The sequence below is a fragment of the Pieris napi genome, chromosome 9 (assembly GCF_905475465.1).
Source record: "Pieris napi chromosome 9, ilPieNapi1.2, whole genome shotgun sequence".
In the NCBI taxonomy this organism is placed as follows: domain Eukaryota; kingdom Metazoa; phylum Arthropoda; class Insecta; order Lepidoptera; family Pieridae; genus Pieris; species Pieris napi.
The window spans coordinates 13,076,363-13,097,320 of record NC_062242.1 but is presented as its reverse complement, the minus strand read 5'-3'; the positions used below and the strand labels follow the sequence as shown (position 1 = coordinate 13,097,320).

The 20,958-nt window shown below is 34.1% G+C and overlaps 1 protein-coding gene across 15 annotated transcripts in view; it reads left to right on the top strand.

The window, feature by feature from the left end:
* LOC125052239 (hemicentin-1) overlaps nt 1–20,958 on the top strand; it is a 193,334-nt gene that overhangs the window by 5,437 nt on the left and 166,939 nt on the right. For all 15 annotated transcript variants that reach the window (XM_047652945.1, XM_047652942.1, XM_047652946.1 and 12 more), the window contains exon 2: nt 10,685–10,851. In XM_047652945.1, coding sequence (XP_047508901.1) covers nt 10,788–10,851 — 64 coding nt within the window. In that variant the 5' untranslated portion in view covers nt 10,685–10,787. The remainder of the gene's footprint in view (nt 1–10,684; nt 10,852–20,958) is intronic.

Sequence of the window (20,958 nt, the reverse complement as noted above, 5' to 3'; positions counted from 1 at the left end):
AGCATAAAAAGGAATATAAAATTAGATTAAAATTAATAATCAACACTTTATTTAAATTGTCTTAATTACTAAATGTAAGTTATGAATAATTCATGCAACGTGAAAAATGTCTGGCAATAAAAAAAGTATGTCAGGTAGACGTATTTAAAAAGGAAAAATCAAAAATTACGCTTCTTAAAATGCAATGCTTCATCATACTGCTAAACTTTATCATTTTAATTCAAGACTTAACAACCGAATTAATGTCTGGCAAATTCATTTTCAGTTTTCCTTATATTTAAATATTATAATATTAAAATTACAGACATTCTAAAATACTTTGAAATTTTATAAAAAAAAAACTTAAAATCGCGTCTGGCACATAGTTAACAATGGGAAAAATGTCTGGCAATAAAAAAAGTATGTCAGGTAGACGTATTTAAAAAGGAAAAATCAAAAATTACGCTTCTTAAAATGCAATGCTTCATCATACTGCAATACTTTATCATTTTAATTCAAGACTTAACAATCGAATTAATGTCTGGCAAATTCACTTTCAGTTTTTATTATATTTAAATAACATAATATTAAAATTACAGACATTCTAAAATGCTTTGAAATTTTCATAAAAATAAAACTTAAAATCGCGTCTGGCACATAGTTAGCAACGTGAAAAATGTCTGGCAATAAAAAAAGTATGTCAGGTAGACGTATTTAAAAAGGAAAAATCTAAAATTACGCTTCTTAAAATGCAATGCTTCATCATACTGCAAAACTTTATCATTTTAATTCAAGACTTAACAACCGAATTAATGTCTGGCAAATTCATTTTCAGTTTTCCTTATATTTAAATAACATAATATTAAAATTACAGACATTCTAAAATGCTTTGAAATTTTTATAAAAATAAAACTTAAAATCGCGTCTGGCACATAGTTAGCAACGTGAAAAATGTCTGGCAATAAAAAAAGTATGTCAGGTAGACGTATTTAAAAACGAAAAATTAAAAATTACGCTTCTTAAAATGCTTTTAAAATCCAGGATTTTTACCTGGACAGATAGGATGCGCACTAATGAACGCAACCACTACCGCCAGCCAGATTGCCCAGACTCTAACCGGAAGTGCAAGAAGGAAGACATATCACAAAATCAGCTGACCTGAAATTCTTTCTCGAAAACGTTGCTACCTCCCGTACTAGTGAATGGTGCCAGCGGATTCATCGACCTAATTTTTCTAATTTTTAATTTAATTTATATTAAAAAAGTGTATCTTGAAATAACCTTCACCCTAAATTTTATTCCGTATTATGAAATTCAACTAATTAGTCTATTGAGAAGTATTTAAAAGACAAATTGCACTCGGCGGCTAAATAGACCCCATTTAGAAATAATTTAATGGGTCCAATTTACATATAATATTAGTATTTTTGCTTTTTTGTAATCTTTGTTTATAAAACTAAATATTTTTAGTTTTATAGTTTAGTTTTATATTTCCTGTAATTTTTTGAGAGGTTGAAAGAAAACTATATTCAACTTTAGTCAGCTATATATAGCCCTTCTTCTCCTTCCCTTTTTCTCCTTCCCTTCGGGAAGGATTTAGATTGGAGTGCTTATTAACCTGAAATTGAACTTCCCGTAAGAGAATAAAATATTATCGAAGTATAGTATATAATACTTGCACTTAGATATCTACATATAGCTGTTCTTTCAATTCCAAGAGTAGACTCAGTGCATTAAGACTGTCGATGCTTTATATGTTGCTAAGGTTATTTGTACACGACGTCGTAATAATGACTTAAGAATAAAAAATATTTCTTCATTGTATTAATTAAAAGAAAAGCCTACAAAAATCTAAATTTAGTGACGTCATTATTGAAAAAGATGCACAACTCGTTTTGGTCAAAGCTCACCGATGTCCAGATTAAGCATTCTGATAAACGAGCTAGGTCTGGATATCCATAGTTGCTCCCTCACAATATAAAATCGATTTTTGTTTATTAATTTTAATTTTTTTGATTAGTAATTGTATTTTTTGTAATGTTTCTTTTGCTTAATAATTGTTTTCAATGATATTTGTATGATCTCTACATATATGTCATGTTTGCCTCTGAGTGCTTGTCACATTAAAAATTGTATCAGTGTGCCGAGCGTTGGCAAGCTTTATCAATAAAAAAATTCTAATTTAAAAATAGTAAATTATTTACGTAAAAAGCTAAAATCGTGCCATCAGCTGTATGGAATGGCCGACGAAGGCTTGAAAGGCAAAATGTAACCAGTCTGTTCCCGGCTGAACCGTTCGTTAACAAAACGCTTTAGTGAATTTTTCAAATGCACAAAATGTAGGTCAAGTCTTAAGCTCATGTTCCATCCTCTCACGTGACTCGGTTAATTGTAATTTGTAATTTTATTTGATGCTCAAGAGATACGGCCAACTCTCTTTGTCTAACTAAACCGACCAATTTTCTTGTTCCCTAGCGGCTTCATGCAGCGTCCGATTGGCGTAAAGGATAAAAGGCTAAAAGTACTAATAAAAGGAAAATTAAGGAAGGGTTTCGGCTTTAATTTGGGATATAGGGTACAGCATTTAGTATTTGTAAAACGGGGCCAAAGACTAAAACTGAACGCTGAGTGAATGTTCAATAGCAATCTGTGTTATGTGTGACACAATCATTAATTTAAGACTAGCGTGAATGGATAATCGCGGTGCTGATTATCGCCGGCTAATTAGAGATTACATTAATTATATTATGTAAATAATGGTGATTGAACGGATTTGTCACTGATCCCATTAGCTATGGATTTGAGAAGCCACAACAGTGTGCCGTGATTTGGTTCCGCCCGTACTAGAAAACCGTATTAAAATAAAATATAATGTTAAACACACAAACAAGTTGATTATGTATGTATATGACGCGCAGTAACGTAGGCTTGGGGCTGAACAATTTTTGTGAATACAAAAAATGCGGCGGTTATTTTTAGTTACTGTTCTGTAGTCTCCTTTGACGTTGCAGAAAATATGAGATGTATATATTTGAAGATATTCTTAACTCTTTAGGAGTCAAATACGACCAATAAATTGAAGTAACGAAGTGACGAAAGTCTAATTTACAGGGCCATTGACATTTTTCGGGTTCATTTTTTATGGTTGACAACTTTACTCGATCGATTCAGATGAAATTGCGATAAAACCAAACAGTTTCGCCTACGACCCTGCGACACCTACGCCTTTGTTACTTGGCGTTCCGATAATGCACTGACTAATACCTGTAGCTGAGTTTCATCATCAGACGTCAAGGCAGAATACAAAATACCATTTGTATCACCTCGACGTCCGTCGTTCCACAACTGAGCGTTTCTTAAAGCAGTTTTTGCCGCGCACCACCACTATGTGGAACCAGCTGCCCACTGAAGTATTTCCGAACCAATTCGACTTAGGGTCCTTCAAGAAAGAGCGTACCAATTCTTAAAAGCCAAAATAAGCATTTTTTTTAATACATACATTAAAAAAAAAATGCCTCTTAGGAACCTTATTCCGCCTAAATTACGAAACCCGTGGCTGTCATGATTAGCTTTTAATCTTAATTATGGAACTTTGGTTACCGCGCTACCACAGACCACATGGAACGGCACTTGTCAAATGCAATGTGTAAACATTACACGAAGTATAGCTTGGTAATAATATCTCCAATTTCCTGTAGAAATCGATGAATCGAAGCCACGTTTAGATCAAATAAATAACGTGAGATGCATTGCACGAAGTTGCTGACGTCATCACAATTATAAAATGCAGTATGATTATAGACCTTTTTCAAATATTTGTAGTGTTTTTAAGCGCGAACTAATTTTAAACATACAGATTTTTTAATTTTGTAAAACCCCGAGTCGTCTTGGATATCCGTCGTGTTCAACGAAGAGCCATTCTAATCGTCGACGACCAGCCACTTTCCGAGCGGCTTGATCCCTTGGCGTTGCGTAGAGATGTAGGGTCTCTCTGCATCTTCTACCGCATTTACCTCGGAAAGTGTTTGGAGGAGTTGTTCGGATTAATATCTGCAGCTGAGTTTCATCATCGGGCATCATTCCACCGGAATCACCATGAGCTAATATCGTTGTTGCCGCGCCCCGCCACTATTGTGAACCACCATCACCAGCTCACTGAAGTATTGACGAACCAATTCGACTTAGGATCCTTTAAAAAAAGAGCGTACCAATTCTTAAAAGGCCGGCAACGCACTTGCGAAGCTTTACTTAAGATCAGGTGAGCCTGCCCCCCGTTTAAAAAAACGAAACATAATATGTTTACTATGGAGGAATCCTAAAATATTGTGTTGTTTGATATTCAACTTAAGAGTAAAAAATTATACAATATTTAATATATTTATTTATTTTAAGTACAACTACTATTACCAATTTCCATGAATATAATATATAGATGATTGAAAGTTTATAACCTTTGCTAAAAATGTTATGTCACGCGACCCGCGATTTTCTATTTTATGATTAACTGAAACTGAACTGAAAATGTTTGAATTATCTGTTCCTTGTATTATCTGTCATTTGACTGAAACGTGGTCCTTCATCTTTAACCTTTAAAATGTTACAAGAATTGAATCATATAACCCAAGATAGAAGTGATCAGCGCCTCAAAATCAAAGAAGTAAAAATAGACAGAAATAGTAATGACTAAAACTAAGTAAATGTGACTAAATAGTGGAAATAATACGGCGAGGCTACGGCGACGGTCAGTTACGTACTGGCGGTCAGCCAACGGTGACCTCAGCTCCGAAACTGAACAAGTTATAAGCGGGAGCGATCATATCGCAGTGATGATATCATGATTATGTCAAATTGAAACATTCGGCGAAGACATTGTTGCGCTATTGTTCAGTACGTAGCTATTTTTAATTAACATCAAAGGGAGATTTTTTTAGAAAGAGGGATTTATTTCGTTACGAAACATCTCGAAGAGCTTCCTGAGAAGCATCTAGAAGTTAATTGACTTTAAGACAGAGAAACCAATTAAACCAATGTTTCTTCAGGATTCTTAAATCTGTGTCGATGCTACAGTAATATAAAGCGGATTATCTACTTACACAATGTAATCCTCACACAAAGCTAACTGCAAACAGCCAACTTAAACAACAACGACAACTTGTAATTGTTGGAGGCGTCTTCAAAGCCGCCACCACTTTCTCGGATTGAATTGTACTATTCCGATGTATATCTAATATTGCGTACACAACGCTCATCTCACTTTGATAATGTATGAATGAATGAATATGGGATTTACTTTATCTTGTGTGAATTGTTTAACTACTGTAGTAGGTACGTGACAAAAGGATTGCTCATGATAATTCAGCAAAAGTCAAAACTCATGCAACAGTTTTTTAAGGCGGCGTATTTGTTTTTGGGCTTTTGACCCAATTGGCCAAAAAAGTTTACTATTTTAATAAATATACATTAAACATGCACACTCAGCTGAATCGAAGTAATTATTATTGTTTCAATTTTACAATAATTTTCACTTCCGGAATATGTAAAATTACTATGAATTTCGGCATGGATATTTTTTTACACCCACACAAGAGAAAGAAGTGGTAAAGAAGCTGTAAAGAGTTATCAGTGCCTTTGACTGCTTGCAATATAATATATGATGCTGCTTTTCTGGTAAATACTTGACCCTGTTAAATGTAGTTATTAAAATTATAAACTTTATTACATACTTCTACGAAAGCGAACTCGAACGGAACTTTTCGCTCTAGAATAATAAAAAGACTCATTATAATACTAATTGCTCTCATTAGTTTAAAGCCAGTTTCTTGAAAGGGATGTTCTGGAAATTATGAAAAACTTCATTTTCCAATTTTAAAACTATTTCTTTAACATAGTCTAAGACTGATCTTCACCTTTCCCTACATAATTGACGCGAAAATTATACAATAATTATGATTACATACTATGTGTGATGTATTAGCAACTGGAAATATAGTTTGTTAACATAAGACTCTTATAACTTACACCGATATGTTACGAAAATGGAATCCCAAAAGTAATGAAAATTTTTATAGCTATGAGCGATATAAAAACGATAATAACCTCTATTGGTATGGAACAGAGTCGTCATTGGCAGGATTGACGATTTCATTTTAATTTGGTCGATAGATGAAATGATATCTTCTAATTGTATCATAAATACGTTATAGTATTGGAAATAAATTTGTGGGATATTGTCGGAATTAAATATTAGCCCTGCGTCAAATAGGTCAGAATGTAAAATGAAAAAATAGTCTGGAAATAAAAAATTGTTTATATTTTAGTAAAGTTTAGAGCAGTGTTAGTCTAGCGGCATCAGCGTGCGACTCTCATCCCTGGAGTCGTAGGTTCGATCCCCTGACTATATGCGCATGATACACTCGTTCATACAGTGAATGATAATTGATAACATAGTAAGGAAACCGACATGCCTTTGATCCTAAGTCGACTTGCCTATTGGAAATTATCACGGATCAGATACAGAAATTTGAGGGCAGACATAAAATGTTGCAGCGCCATTGGTATATACATATAGCAAATCTCTTTAACTTAATAATAAAAGCAGTGTTTCTTCACTCTGTCATTCCTTTTTTATCTATTGCTTACAGTTTCTTCGTTATGAAATTAACATAATCAAATGGTGCCCTTCTTGATTTAAAACTGATAGTTCTTTTTGATAAAGCGAATTATATGAAATACCTATAACTATATAATTGGCAATGCACCAACATGACAATCTAGTCCATTTGAAATGACACTCCGCGGACAGGAAGCGTGCGCACCTTACCATTATTTATTAATGTTAATGCTCATCAGTTCGCCTTCTCATTTCGTGCGTGATGTATATGTATGTTTTGTCAGTTATTCATTTACTAAAATAAATTTTATATGGAATAGTGGCTATTGGAAAATAGGGTATGACCTACACTAAAACACCAAAAAGTAAAAGTAATGACGACTGTATTCATAGTAAATAATAGACTTATTCATTAATTAATGACAATTTAACCCTAATCATTATAATTACAGCCGAATGGCGTGTTGTTTTCAGTCAAATGATAATTATCATTATTTTGTGAAAATGTTACGTTTTGGGACTGTCTTAATTGTGGATGGTGGAGGGTAACCGTACATTTTGTGAATGGCAACTTTTTATGAAGAGCAGTTCATCTATTATGACAAAAGCCAACGAAATAAAAAAGTAGGTAACTTAGAGATATTATACCGACTTCAAATACCCATCAACTGGACGTTACATACATTTACGAAATTTAGTACACGTGCTAAATAGGTCAACATAGTCAATCACCATCCAAACCAACGATATCACTTATATACGGTTAATAAATTTATATTAAGGGTGTGTGTGTTAAGCATCTCTTTAAAGAAAATTGGCTAAAACAAAAAGCGAAATGTCCCATCATTATGAATGAAGTGGTAGTCCTACTGAAAGGGCTGGGCTTCGTATAATGAAACCCTCCTTATTTATAATCTCCTGAACAATTAAACTCGTACATTATTCAGGGTTAAGCTTAGGGACTGTTGTGGAACGATTTCGGCGGTCAAGCGCTGGGAGCCGCAACCGGATGAGGATGGGTTAAACAAATTTCAGCTTTTATTAATTCAAAATTAATGTTCCCCACATTAAGTGTTTTTTAAGAATAATATTTAGCTAAATTAGTGAAAGCGTGGTTTTCTGTAAATTGTGAAGCACGCCTACCGGCATACTCCCCGACTCACCTTAATTAGAATTTCAAAGACAAATAGAACGGAACTTTCATTTAAAGGGAATTAGGTCAATGAAGACTCATTTTCGCCATTCAATGATTCTTTCATCCGATATAATGACGTGATTCGGCGTTGCTTTACTATACAATACGTGTTTTTATTCTTGAAATGGACCAAACATTACTATGGCGTGACGATTCACTCTTTATTGACTTTAAAACCGCCCAGAATTGCTTTCTTTGATTATTTAAGTGCCAATAAGTATTACTTAGTCTTCGAGGACACTAATTTGTCTACCATGTCACGGAGGTCTTTTGCTGTATTACTGGCCTTTACAACTATAATAGTGTATAGGCCAGCGACTACAATCGAGCTTCTAATAAAACCAAACCTAATAATTCACCCGTAGCGAAAGAAAACTGATAACCAACCAACTATCAAAACATAATGACGAAATTAAGTAATTTGTGCCACACTGGGCCCTGATGGCAATAATAAACCCAAAAACGTTAACTCAGATTAGAGTATTGAGTAAAAAATTAAATATTTATTTAGGTTATTATAAATATTGCGGCGCTATTGTTCAGGCCACAAACATAATTCACCAAAAATGGAATTTCACCCGCAATCGTGGTAATTATTTCAACATGATGTTTCGATATCTGCATACCTTATGTGTGTAATTTAAACGTTACATTATCTTGACGTGTGATTCGGCGGTCGAATATTGGAGTAGCAAGTATTGTCGGTGCGACACAAACGGAGCGTAAAAAGACAATTTCAACACACCTGCTCTATGTGTCGGTTTCCTTTCCGGACTGAAGCTGGTTGGTCCAAGGGAAAAGATCACAACTCGCTTTATCATACATCCAAATACGTATAGTATAAGTAACAGCCCGTAACCCCCAATGTTCTTAATAAACCATTTTTCTTTATGTCATGACATGTTTGGTGAGCTTTTGTGCTAACCAATTTGGGACAAAGGTTGTTTCAAAGTGAATCGTATCCACGATTTAATAATACGCTAGTGATAGTGTCAAAAATGACTGTTGATATATATATAATATACGAGTATGTACATAAGCTATATTTTAAATTTATTATAATCATTGAATAATTTAATATAACGCTGACGCAATACCGTACCTTTATCGAACTCAGATTATGAAACATTTATTAAGCCCCATTACACTTAAATGAAACGTAATTCGTCTTACTGAATTATTTGTAAAAACGAGTCGTTCAGCCATAACTTGAGCCCACTAAAGCCACAAAGAGTTAATATTGGTACGCGGGCTTTTGTCACGTCATCGTGAATAGCGATACAATCCACCCTTTCCACTGCTTTTTATATTTTTCTAATAAATCGACTATTTTCAGCTGTCTGCACACCAGGACTTCTGACGATAGTCTGTCGGATTTTAAAGTTGACTGCATTAATCAATATAATTGTACGTATATATAAAAATGATTTTGCTCTCCATAGTTTAGCAACATTATTTTTTGTTAAATGTACTGCGCTGTTCTTAGTGGAATTCGAAATGGCACATTTACTCTGACTAAGCTATTATGTAGAGGCAGTAATCCTGGGTGCCTGTCGAATACACAAAACCGGCGTTAGTATCGTAATACGGACAGGTGGCTCAAGCCGTTGCCCATTCTCCATTAGAATATCCCGGCCTGACGAACGCAAACATGCCATAATTCATGTGCCCTTTCAATTGATTGAAACAATTGTGTTATTTAGCCCAATTATATGGTCAAATATCCTACCTAATGCCTTGTCAATATATAGCCATTTTCTATTTGATTTGTGTCTTTTGTATACGCTTGTACATCGTCGAATAATTAATCTAATAAATTAGACGTCATAAGTGTCACGTGGCTGAGAATCGAATCCCTTAACATATGATTATTGCGAACGTAATTGGGTCGCGGTTACTGCCAGGGTAGCTATTCTATTTAATACTGTTACCTAAACTTCTCAGGTACAACTATTATCCTTAATTAGGTCTTAACATATCTTTATAATGTACTTATTTTCAGCCACTAGGCCATAATCTTCTAACAGTTACAAAAATAACACGACTGTTATTTCTAAGATTTTCTTTATCAGGATTTTAATGGAACCTTGAAGTTCAGAGAAAAATAGACATCGAATATTTAAAAATAGGAATCGATATGAAAAACCGTGGTTGACCTAAATTTCTAGAACGTGTGGTCTCAGACGATTTAATATTAACAATGTGGGCTCAACGAATGTACGGATGTAGGAGCTATGAATACCCCGCTAATTAGGTTAATTATGTGTGTGCATTACTTATTTTACATTACATTGTAACTTTCAACCATAATTATTTTATTAATCGCCAAAAAATTTCTACTTCTAGTATTAATTCTAGAATATATCTAAGTATATAACAAAATCACATGCCATCTTCTTTGCTTAAATAGATGCCCAGTAACTCACAGACATTTATGCATTCTTACAACATACCAGCAAGTGTTGGATAACGCACTTAGATTGATAAACCGTTGAAGCACAGCCAGAAGAATATCATGCGTTATAGGATAATACGACTTTAATACATATAATACACATAGTACATTGGAAATATTGTATATAACTATTGAAATAATTCGACATGAGGCTTGGGAACAGCAAGTTTGGCCACGCGTCGGCTGAAAATAAAGCGCGCTCGCGACCAATCTATTTATATTTGACACGTATTCTCTGCGTACGTATTTATACTGGAAAAGCGAATGGGGATAAGATACAGACGCATATTTTATAATTTTATGATATGAACATATTAGTTATTTTTGTTTAATTTAATAAAAAATGAATTATCTTGAAATGGAGACGATTTCAAAGAGCCTACTTTAAAAAACAGATTGCACCGTTTTGGCACCATATCACTTACATAATTTTCTCTTTTTACAGATGTTTCGTAATGGTGTAAACAGTAAAGTGGCAAGTTAACATTAGCGCACTAGTTTACTTTAGTGTGGTGTAGTGTGAGTGTAATGAAGTGATAGTGGACACGATGGCGCCGAAGTTCCTCACACTTCTCTTCGCTGTCATCTGCTCTCTGGCACACGCTGAAAGAGGTAACCATTTTCACTAATTTATTAAAAATAATTATGCTAAGAGCCTTATTAATGAAGTACTATTCTGTAATGTCAACATCAACACGTCGTTAATGAAATGTGTTCTGCGAAATCACACTTAAATGTGTGAACAGGAAGTTACCGAACAGAAAGACATGAAAGCGACGTTCACGTAATACTAGAATGAATATCAATATAACAATTCGTACAGAAGCTAAAAAGAATAGCTTATAATCTATTTATGGTAACAAACGCTAGAATCGAATGGATTTTTTTCAATTTTTTTTTTGTATCAATCAAAACTAAAACTGAAATAACTGAATTCAAACGCAGACGTGCCGGTTGTTTTGCACAGATTGGCTGTCCGTTAGCTCCTGTGTTTACTATAGTAACAAAGATTTCTGATGTTCAGGGACCAATTATATAAAGTATAATAGTTAGGTTTTGAAATCATTACATTTCATCCTATCAGAAGGATATCTCGTCGAAACTCTACATTTTTCTGTCCCTTGACACATTACTCAAGTATTTGACCGTTTTGTTTCTCGTCCAGGTTGGGATTTCAAATCCTGCCTGTAAATTTCACCAGTAAAGTTTTAACAACATGAAATATTCTGGATTTTTGTCAATCACAATGTGTTTTGTCAATCACCAAATTCATAAAAAAAACTTCATAATTTGTAGGCATAACATATGAAATAGTAAACAGACATTGACCTCGCTTTAAAAATAATGTAATTTGACACATGCGGAACAGGCACGAGGAGCGGCCGTCATCAATCGAGACTGTCCAAAGATTGCTTATTCTTGAAAAAAACGTATTTATCATTTTCGCTGTAACTATCAGTTTTGCTGTTCTTATACTATGTAATAACCGTTTTTACATGCAAAGACATTGTTTCTAAGTGTTTTTTTATTAAACTATTGTATATGTCACCGTAAAATTGTAAACACAGTTAGATTGTAATCTATCTCGCGAGATTGTGAACTGTCGAAAGATTGTGAACTCAACGTACTGCTTACAATTTAACGTATTATTATTCGGTAGATTGTAATCTATCGAAGTGAAACCGTCAAATTACAATCTTAAAATTGTTAACTGTACGAAGGCTGTCCCTGATTGGTCGGCTTTATAGTAGACCGTTCTATGTACTACTATGTTCAACCAATCAGCACGCGAGGTGCGATTCGTTTCACAATTTGACGGTTTCACTTCGATAGATTACAATGTACCGAATAATAATACGTGAAATTGTTATCAGTACTTTGAGTTCACAATCTTTCGACAGTTCACAATCTCGCGAGATAGATTACAATCTAACGATGTATACAATTTTACGGTGACATATACATCTGTTAAAATTAAATTTAATTGTAAAAATTAATAAAGTTAAAATGTATCTCATCCTCTTCCACAGAAAATCTAATATTTATTTTCAAACAATAAAATTACGAACGAAATTTAACAAAGGTATTTTTTCACCGAATCCTAATAAATTACACGCATCGAAAACAAAAGTAAACACTTTATTGAAAAAATATTGCCTAAATGAAGGTACAATTGGATTATACAGACAGTAAAATTTGTTAAATCATAATTACGAAAAAGTGTAAATTGTGAAGTGGGTTTTTAATTTCGTACGCAATACGCATGCAATTTCCACTGATTTATTTTAATTAAAGCACTAATCGTGTCTTTGTTACATAACTTCAAGAAAACTTTAGACTTAACCCATTTTAAAAAGTGTTTAAAGTTGTATACAAGAGGCAAATAGAAAAATCTAAATAGAAAGAATACATCGATAGAAGCTCCAATCACTTATTTCGACTACTACTAGAAACATTCAGCGTTTAGTGCAATGCCTTATGAAAAACTACGTCTACAAATCGATTTCAACCAAATTTGTGTGACGAACTCACGCATAAGATTGCCTGTTAAATATACCGAAACAGCGCGTTTAATATTTAAATATGGGGAAATAATATTGAGATTTAATGCCGAGCAGGTCAAATGCAATTTGTGAAATGACTACCCAATTTTACTGTACAATTTCCGAGCTGTAATGTACCGTTTAAGATGAATCAAATTAAGTCAATGTTTCGGTTATGTCATTTTAGCCAACACGAAAAATGAACCGTTTCAAAGTAACTTCTTTGCTTCGTTCCTATGTTTTCAATGTATACAGACAGATCATTAACTTGAACAGGTAAATGGGAAATTTAATTATGAACCTATTTGCCGGATCTGGAGGCTTTTCTGCGAATCTTTCGATCGAGCATTTCTTAAATAGAACATTAAACAAATCTCGAATTATGAATTTAATCCGTACACGTGCTGCCAACATAAAAAGGGGTTTCGCAAAATGTAAATGAACTTTTTTCTCAACTTTGACGAAACGAAATCTCATTATAATTAAATACATAATAAAAGATGTCGGAATAATGGACGTTTCTCAGAAACATTTTCCAAACATTGTTAAATTTCTAGCTAAATAACTAGCTGCATGGCGCTACTTTGTCTGCGTAATTTCATCACAACTGTAGGCATAAGAGCGGTAGCGAGGTGGTACATAGACAACATTTTCTAAGAACTAATGTCACTTATAACGCTCTTACCAATCAAAAAACTACGTTTATTTTATTAAATAAAACTCTTGAGATATAATTAGTAAACCGATAACTTAATTCACTTCCAAGCGACCTAGAAAGTATAATTTGGTCTCCAACTGTAATTAAATACTTGATAGAAGTTAAATTCTATTTTTTTTTATTATACTTTAGTTCTACTTTTAAATTCAAAATTGTGTTTATAGAATTTGGTGGTTAGTTTCGGTTGTTTTTTATTCTTCTGTTGAAGGGTTTGATAACTGCCATTGTACGTTAATGTAAAATTAGCAGCATTCAATATGTGTTTCTTTTTTGACGTTCACAAGTGTACATTGTGTTACCTATATGAATAAACGATTTTGACTTTTGTATTGGTGAGTTTATGGCTGGTTCATAACGTAGTAGTTTTTAGTGTATACGTATTATCTGACGTGTTACAGCATGCACCGAATTTATCGATCCCTCCTATATTCAGATAAAACTCCACCACGACCGAATTGCTAGTTTTAAAATAAGAAAAAATATTGCATAAATTATGTGAGTTAGACACGGTTGTGTACAGATTTAGCGGACACACATCCCATTCAAAGTAATACATAGTGTTTATAGGCACATAAGTCACGGAGACATTATGTGTGAAACGTGACCCTGTCTCACGTTGATAACTTATCACTATATACAGACTTAAGTCACTGCTAAGTTTGGCAAATGCCGTTATCATTATTAGATCTTCTCTATAAAGTTCTCATATAATTAATATTTGCAACCCTATATTATTGTTGTTTAAATTTCAATATCCTTTGTCCCAAACAAACAGTGAACCGTTTATGCAGCCATTCCAATTTCAAAGCACCTTATAATTTTTTAATAATTGTACATGAGAACTAGACTTATACGTGAAAGTGTCAAATCGGACAGAATATTAAACTAGTTTTCCCCTCCAAAATCTGAAACGTATGCAGCGGGGGCGTTAATGATGTCATCCCTTCGATTCCCGGGTGAAGCAGACTGAGACAATTCGATTGCAAGGGGATTGTTTGTATATATTTTCCCGTACATAGTGCTCGTCGAATACATTTTTGCGTAACTACTAAACAAGTATTTGACTACCTAACTTGCACGATCAGATGCAATGGAAAAGGTGTCGATAAAACATTACTTTACTGAGTTTACTCTTTGTAATAATAATGGAATTTATTTACATCCATGTGTTAAGTGGTAGAAAAGTAGTATTTTCTTCTTCCCTTCTTTAAGAAATCACTTAGTAACTATAAGGGCGCCCATTGTACTAAGTGACTTCTGTTGTATTTTATTTATTTTTGTAATTACAAATAGGTAATAAAGAATGATCCAGTCAATATTGAGATAAGATAAATGCAACAGAGCTTTATCGATTGAATCAAAGTTACGCCTAAAGAAATACCCAGGGGTTGGAGCGTATGAGATATTTTAATGCAATGAGCGATAACCGTCAGTAGCATTGGGTAATCCGCTTTCTAAATAATGTTATTTGCAGAGATACGGGGTGTAAGTGTTTAACATTTGGATTACACTCACGAAGACGACAATTTAGGGTCAATCCTCATACGAAGGGTTTGAGAGAAGGGAACGATTTAGCCTTTTAAAAGCCCCATGACAGGAATGTGAATTTAATATAAAATCATACATTGAATAATTCTTCAGTCATTCATTTATTTTTTTGTTTAATTAATTCTCTTATTCTGTAAATTTAAAAATAAAAATAATAATATAATGTCAGTTAGTCAAGACGATGAGTTTTAAAGAATAATATGTTATTATACTGACCTGTATATTTACATGGTTAAGTAAAACCACTGAACCACTTTGACGTCTGGTATTCGATGACCGCGCGATTCGGGATTTCGTAGTTTCGGCATACCACACAGATCCACTGCGTGTAACCTCTTAACCATTGAGTAGATGGTTATGTAGTGAAGTTTATTCCAGAAGCATAGTTGGCTACGCACATTGAATAAAAGTCTGACATCGTAGGTTCAATTCCGGAAGATCTGAACAGTAATTGTTTAGTTTTAAAGACACTTAAATCAATTCATTTACAATATTTAGTAACACGAAAAATGGGTTTATCGTTTGAAACAATTACTTATAATGTGTTAAATTTAGGAAACAAACGCTAAAGTATGTCAGCCAACTTCAAAAACATACTTATAATATTTTAGGTGATCAAAAACCTACACAATTGTGATAACAAAAGCAAAATACCATAGGAATAACTAAAAGTAGATCCGATAAACTAAATAACCTATCACCACACATATTAAAGGAATATTTGATAGCAAATGGTTATTTGCGAGATACCGAAATGAGTCCCAAAATGTCCACACCAAATCGGTGGCGTCTTAGCTCATCGATTAAGTTGTACGTCGAATATTGCTTAATAGCCTGTGTCTATCTATTGTCTGCGGAAGCTTTGGAGGTCGGACAGGCGTGAAATGTGACGTCACAGCTAAATGCTTGTCATTCGGGCGCACTCGGCCGAAACAGCCAGTGACGCGGGAGTAGAACTTTTGTAGGTCAAAGTTGCTTCAATTGATAAAATAACTTATCGACTTTTAGTCGCAGATACTGAATACTCTATTATTAATAGAATACTATATGATGGATGGTTTAACTTTGATTTCATACTTAAGTTTACGCACATATATAAATAAAAAACACAAAAACGTGTCGCTCTTTTCATAATCTAAAAACGATACCGCGCCGATATATAGCACCAAATATCCCCAAACAAAACAAGGCAATAACTATCTTTTGCTAGACGTAATTTGTAATAACATTATTTCTTATACGCCCACAAAAAAATATTTATATCTTCCAATATATCAAGAAAATCACGCCCCGTAGCATTAAATCTGTGATAGTAGCACTTCATTTAAATAAACGCTAACATCGCGGGCTCCCTACCGCCGCGTGGTAAATAATGAAATGGCTGAGTAATGTAAGTGATATTGTCGTAAAGTATCGTTTATGGGGGAACGTGGTAGAGGGCTGAGGAAGGGTGTCGAAATGTATCATAAATGTGCTTCTAAATGCGTGGCCTATGTCACACCGTAATTGCGATGTGAAGTGAGTGTGAGCAAGTCAATTCAATAATAAGTTTAATTATTAAATAATTAACTGAGACTCACTTGGGAAATGCTGTTCTTCAGAAGAAATATAATAAAAAATGTCAAATTTACTTAGTGCTCATTGACTCACTCTTCTCAAATTAATGATCGCGTTGCTCTGTAATTGTTTTATGCGAATCGAAATAGTAGATATTTATATCGAAGCCGTGTCGAACGGTGTAAGTAGAAGCCCGCAATAAGATCGCTGGAGTCAGCTATTTGTAATATTGTTAACAAAATGCGGTTTATATGTTACGGTGTAGCTGTTTAGACTTCAAACATTTTTTGTTGTTATTATTGTATTTATATTAATCAATAAACACACTTAATATATTAATGGTTTTAAAAAAAAATTTTTTGATTGTACGAAAACTGTTATTAACTTTTTTGGTCTGTTTTGCTATCTCTCTCATTCACACGTAGAAAGAAATATCTATTTGCACAACGCTCAGTCTTGCGATTCTGTAACTCACTTTTCGAACTCGCACAACGGTTAAACAATAAACTACAAGCTCCCTCCTTATCAGAATGCCAAATCGTAAAAAGACTGCTTCACGACTGATTTGAGCGCGACCGCCGCTGCGAAAACCGCTGTGCGAGTTCGAAAAGTGAGTTACAGAATCGCAAGGCTGATACGAACGGCCAATCTTTAAGGTAGAAAATTGTATTGTAAACGACGCCTACAATGCTCCCATTAACATTTTGTACAACTATTAAATTTGGATTTGAATGTGAGAATAAGAAACATTTTTCATCAGGGCATTAATTTTTCGTGACAATACCTAGCCTTTACTATTTTTTCTTTCAAAAAGTGACCCATTTATTGCAGTTTCTAATCTGGTACATGATATATAAGAGTAGAATAATTATGCTCCCTATTGTTTTCCGAGCACCCTGTACAAGTGTATAGTCGAGTTTAATCTATTGTTCCAACTGCGATTATAAACGAAATAACTTTGAAGTGATCTCTAGAGTACCCTCTGCTCTATACTCTAAGAGTTGGTCAAGATTTTCAAACCCCACGTTTTAATATATCATTGACTCTGACTGACTTGCCAGTACTTATACAGTCATTTTGGAACTTATAGTTTGGGAGGGCACGTCCAATGTGTTAATACAAAATTATTTGGCTTGTATTGTGATAAATGTCATCCATAAGTTAAGAAATAGAAATGGACTTATTATTAACAAAAAAGAGTATTTGTCACAAATAATACGCCATTAATTTTTAAAATTTTAATAAGTTTTCTATATAAATCATTTGCAAGTAGCGCGCGTCAGCTCTTTGTGTATGTGGCATCCAGAGAGGCATTTATTAAGAGCTGCTTAATCCTCGCGGAGATTGATGCTTCTCATTGAGGGCTGGTCCCTTACGCCATCTACCGTAAGCACTGGCTTAGTGGTTCAAGACTGATATTGTAAATAATTTACTGAATATTATATATTTACAAGGAAATAATAGAATTCGCGTTTGCCCCGTTACTTACTTACCCAGTCCTTTAATTAACTGGCCAGAATGTGATATACCACACACCAACTACAGAATTACTCAAAATGGAATGGATATGTATGTAGACATATTCAGAATTGGTTAAAAGTAAATCGAACAGAGGGAATCGTATGTCACAGAGCCGGAGGGTACCGTAAACCTGTCTGGCGGTAATGGAGGTAGGTGACGTATAGAGCCTTCAGAGGTTTCAATTAGTGGATTCATTTTCTGATACATACTTTGGCTAGAGCTTTGGGCCGCCTCGTTTTATGTTTACTCGAACACTTTTGCTCTTGCCTCTACCGTGTGCCTATCGTTATTCAAGATTGATTTTCCAGTGGGTTGTTTCGGATTTTGTTAATATAGCTTTGTAAATTATCGCTTGGAGCGGTGTAAGGTTTCATTTAATTATTTACTTAAACATATTAACGTTCTATTGATATTAATACGAAATAGACAATATTTTATAAATAAAAAAGTGCGTGCGTACAAAGCACATGTCAGAAGTGAAACTTTTTTGCAAACTAATTTTTAAGTCTTGTTCATTTTTATACAAATCTAAAACTTTTGATTTCCGAGACTTAGAGGGATATAGATATGTTAGGAATTTAATTGTCATTAAAATATTAAAAGTGTCGAAAATTAATACAAATTATATATTTTTTTTAATTTATTTCTTCTATAATAAAAACACGTGACATTTTAATTCACAATTCGTTATTTGAGATTTCAATAAATTATTTTGCATAAAATATAAAATACTAATATTTCATAAATTCTCTTTACGAAATTTTTCTCTCCCTTCCCAATCGGTCTCAATCGCTCTCTCCCTTTTCTTCGACGAAAACGCTGCACATCTTCGTGACGTTTCATCCGTAAAAATTTTACCCTCATGCGCCTAAAGAAGTTTCATTGCAAGAACAGCATTTAAAAAAGACAAATGAATATTTCCAAAACCATGTACAACAGTATGCAAGCAAGCACGGCGAAAATTATATAAATATATTATATGTATAATATCTTGAATTGAATGTTTAGTAAATATTTAGTCCACGCCTCACTTAACATTCGCGAGCCCACTTAACTGTAATCCGTGCAAAAAACTCGAAGATTATCTCGACTTACAAAGTTAAACTTATTTCTTAAACTAAGCCTCGCTTAAGCCAAGTTTTAACTTTTACATGTTCAGCGAGAAATTAGTCGGGTGAATGTTATTTTCCCTTCAAAACGGTCTTTTTTTGGGCTCTTTTTAATATTTAATTTATTAACGATAACCTTCTTTAGCTATTTAAATGAAAAATTAAATATGAATGATTTCTATGAATTACCGTATTCAAAAATATTATCGTATAGTTAAATCTGTAGGTACGAGACTAGAGAAAGTAAAAAGTAATTTTTGTGCATGTAATTCTAATCCCCACACTGAACATACTAAAGGATTTCAAATACAAGCGTGAAATCAATATGAAGAGTTGTAAAGAGCGTATTAGGTAAAAGCTTGCGAAAGCTCTCCTGTAAAACGCTGAGCTGAGAACGGGGAACGAAGCTCAAACTCCTAATTAACGTCCGACTAGAAGTTTTAAATAGCGTTTTGAGTGGAAACATTAATCTGTTTTTAATTAAACAAGACGTCATCAGTTTTAAGATGAAACTTGCGTCAAACGACTCACTTTAAGAGTTTGTAATTCCCACTTGCTGAATAAGAAAAGAAATATAGCCATTTTATTCTAACTGAACAACAGCTGAAAGGATGTGCATTTTGGGAATTCTAGATGATGAGTATTATGGGAGTCTAGCAGGTTATATGCAACTTAGGATGGTGACGGTCGACGGAAGGTAAACTCGAAAGTTATTCGACCGGCTAATCGTTATTATTATAACGAACTCATTTCACTGATTATCAAACAGACACTAGTCATAGTGACTAGTGTCTGTTTGATAATTTCATGGAAGTTACGAAGACTTTATAATAATGATTTGATATTTTTAACCAAATTTGGCCAAATAACTCGAGACAACTTAATTTTAAATGAAAAGAAAACAAAGTTTTTCAATTTATCACAAAATTTTCTCCTTAAACGGTTTGTGTAAAAAACTATTTAATTTTACTCTAGCGCGTATTATTTTAATTTATAAGCAAAACATATTTGTTCGTATACGAGCGCTTACGTAGATTGGCAGTGACGGAAGTTGACGCGTCGACTCACGGTTAAAATATTCGGAAGTGAAACGTGGAAGGTCACAAACGATATCTTGCACCGGTTTCCAGTCTTCGTCAATATTCGCCGTATTTTGGGTATCTCCCGGCCCAAGAAAATCTCTTACGAGCAACTTAGGGAACGCTGCGGAGAAACACCGATAAGCCAGCAGATGAAACGACGCAAGTGGAAATGGATAGCCCATACACTTCGAAGAAATTCTAATTATATCCCCAAGCAGGTGCTTGATCGGAGCCCGCAAGAAAGCGGAAGCGTGGCCGTCCCAAGGCAAACCTGGCTTCGTACACTTGCAGACGAGGCAAAGAGAGCCGGATAGACTTGGAGCGAGGTGAAATACGTGGCTCAAGATTGAACGCGATGGAGAGTCACTGTGTCTCTGCCCCATCTAGAGGTCATAAAAAATTAAGTCAAGTCAAGCATTATTATATATAGAGGAAAGCAATTCAATTCTGAAAAAGATGATATCAGTTCTTATCTCAGTGTTACAGAAACTAATCGTCCTAATTCAGCAAATGAACTAGCCGCTACTAATTTTTCTCGACACATAATACCCGATTACACCCTTCAGGAGGCCCGAGATAAAGCGATTTGAGCCTGTCGACATGAATCATCAGAAAAGCGGCCCAACGAGTTTTTATAGTAA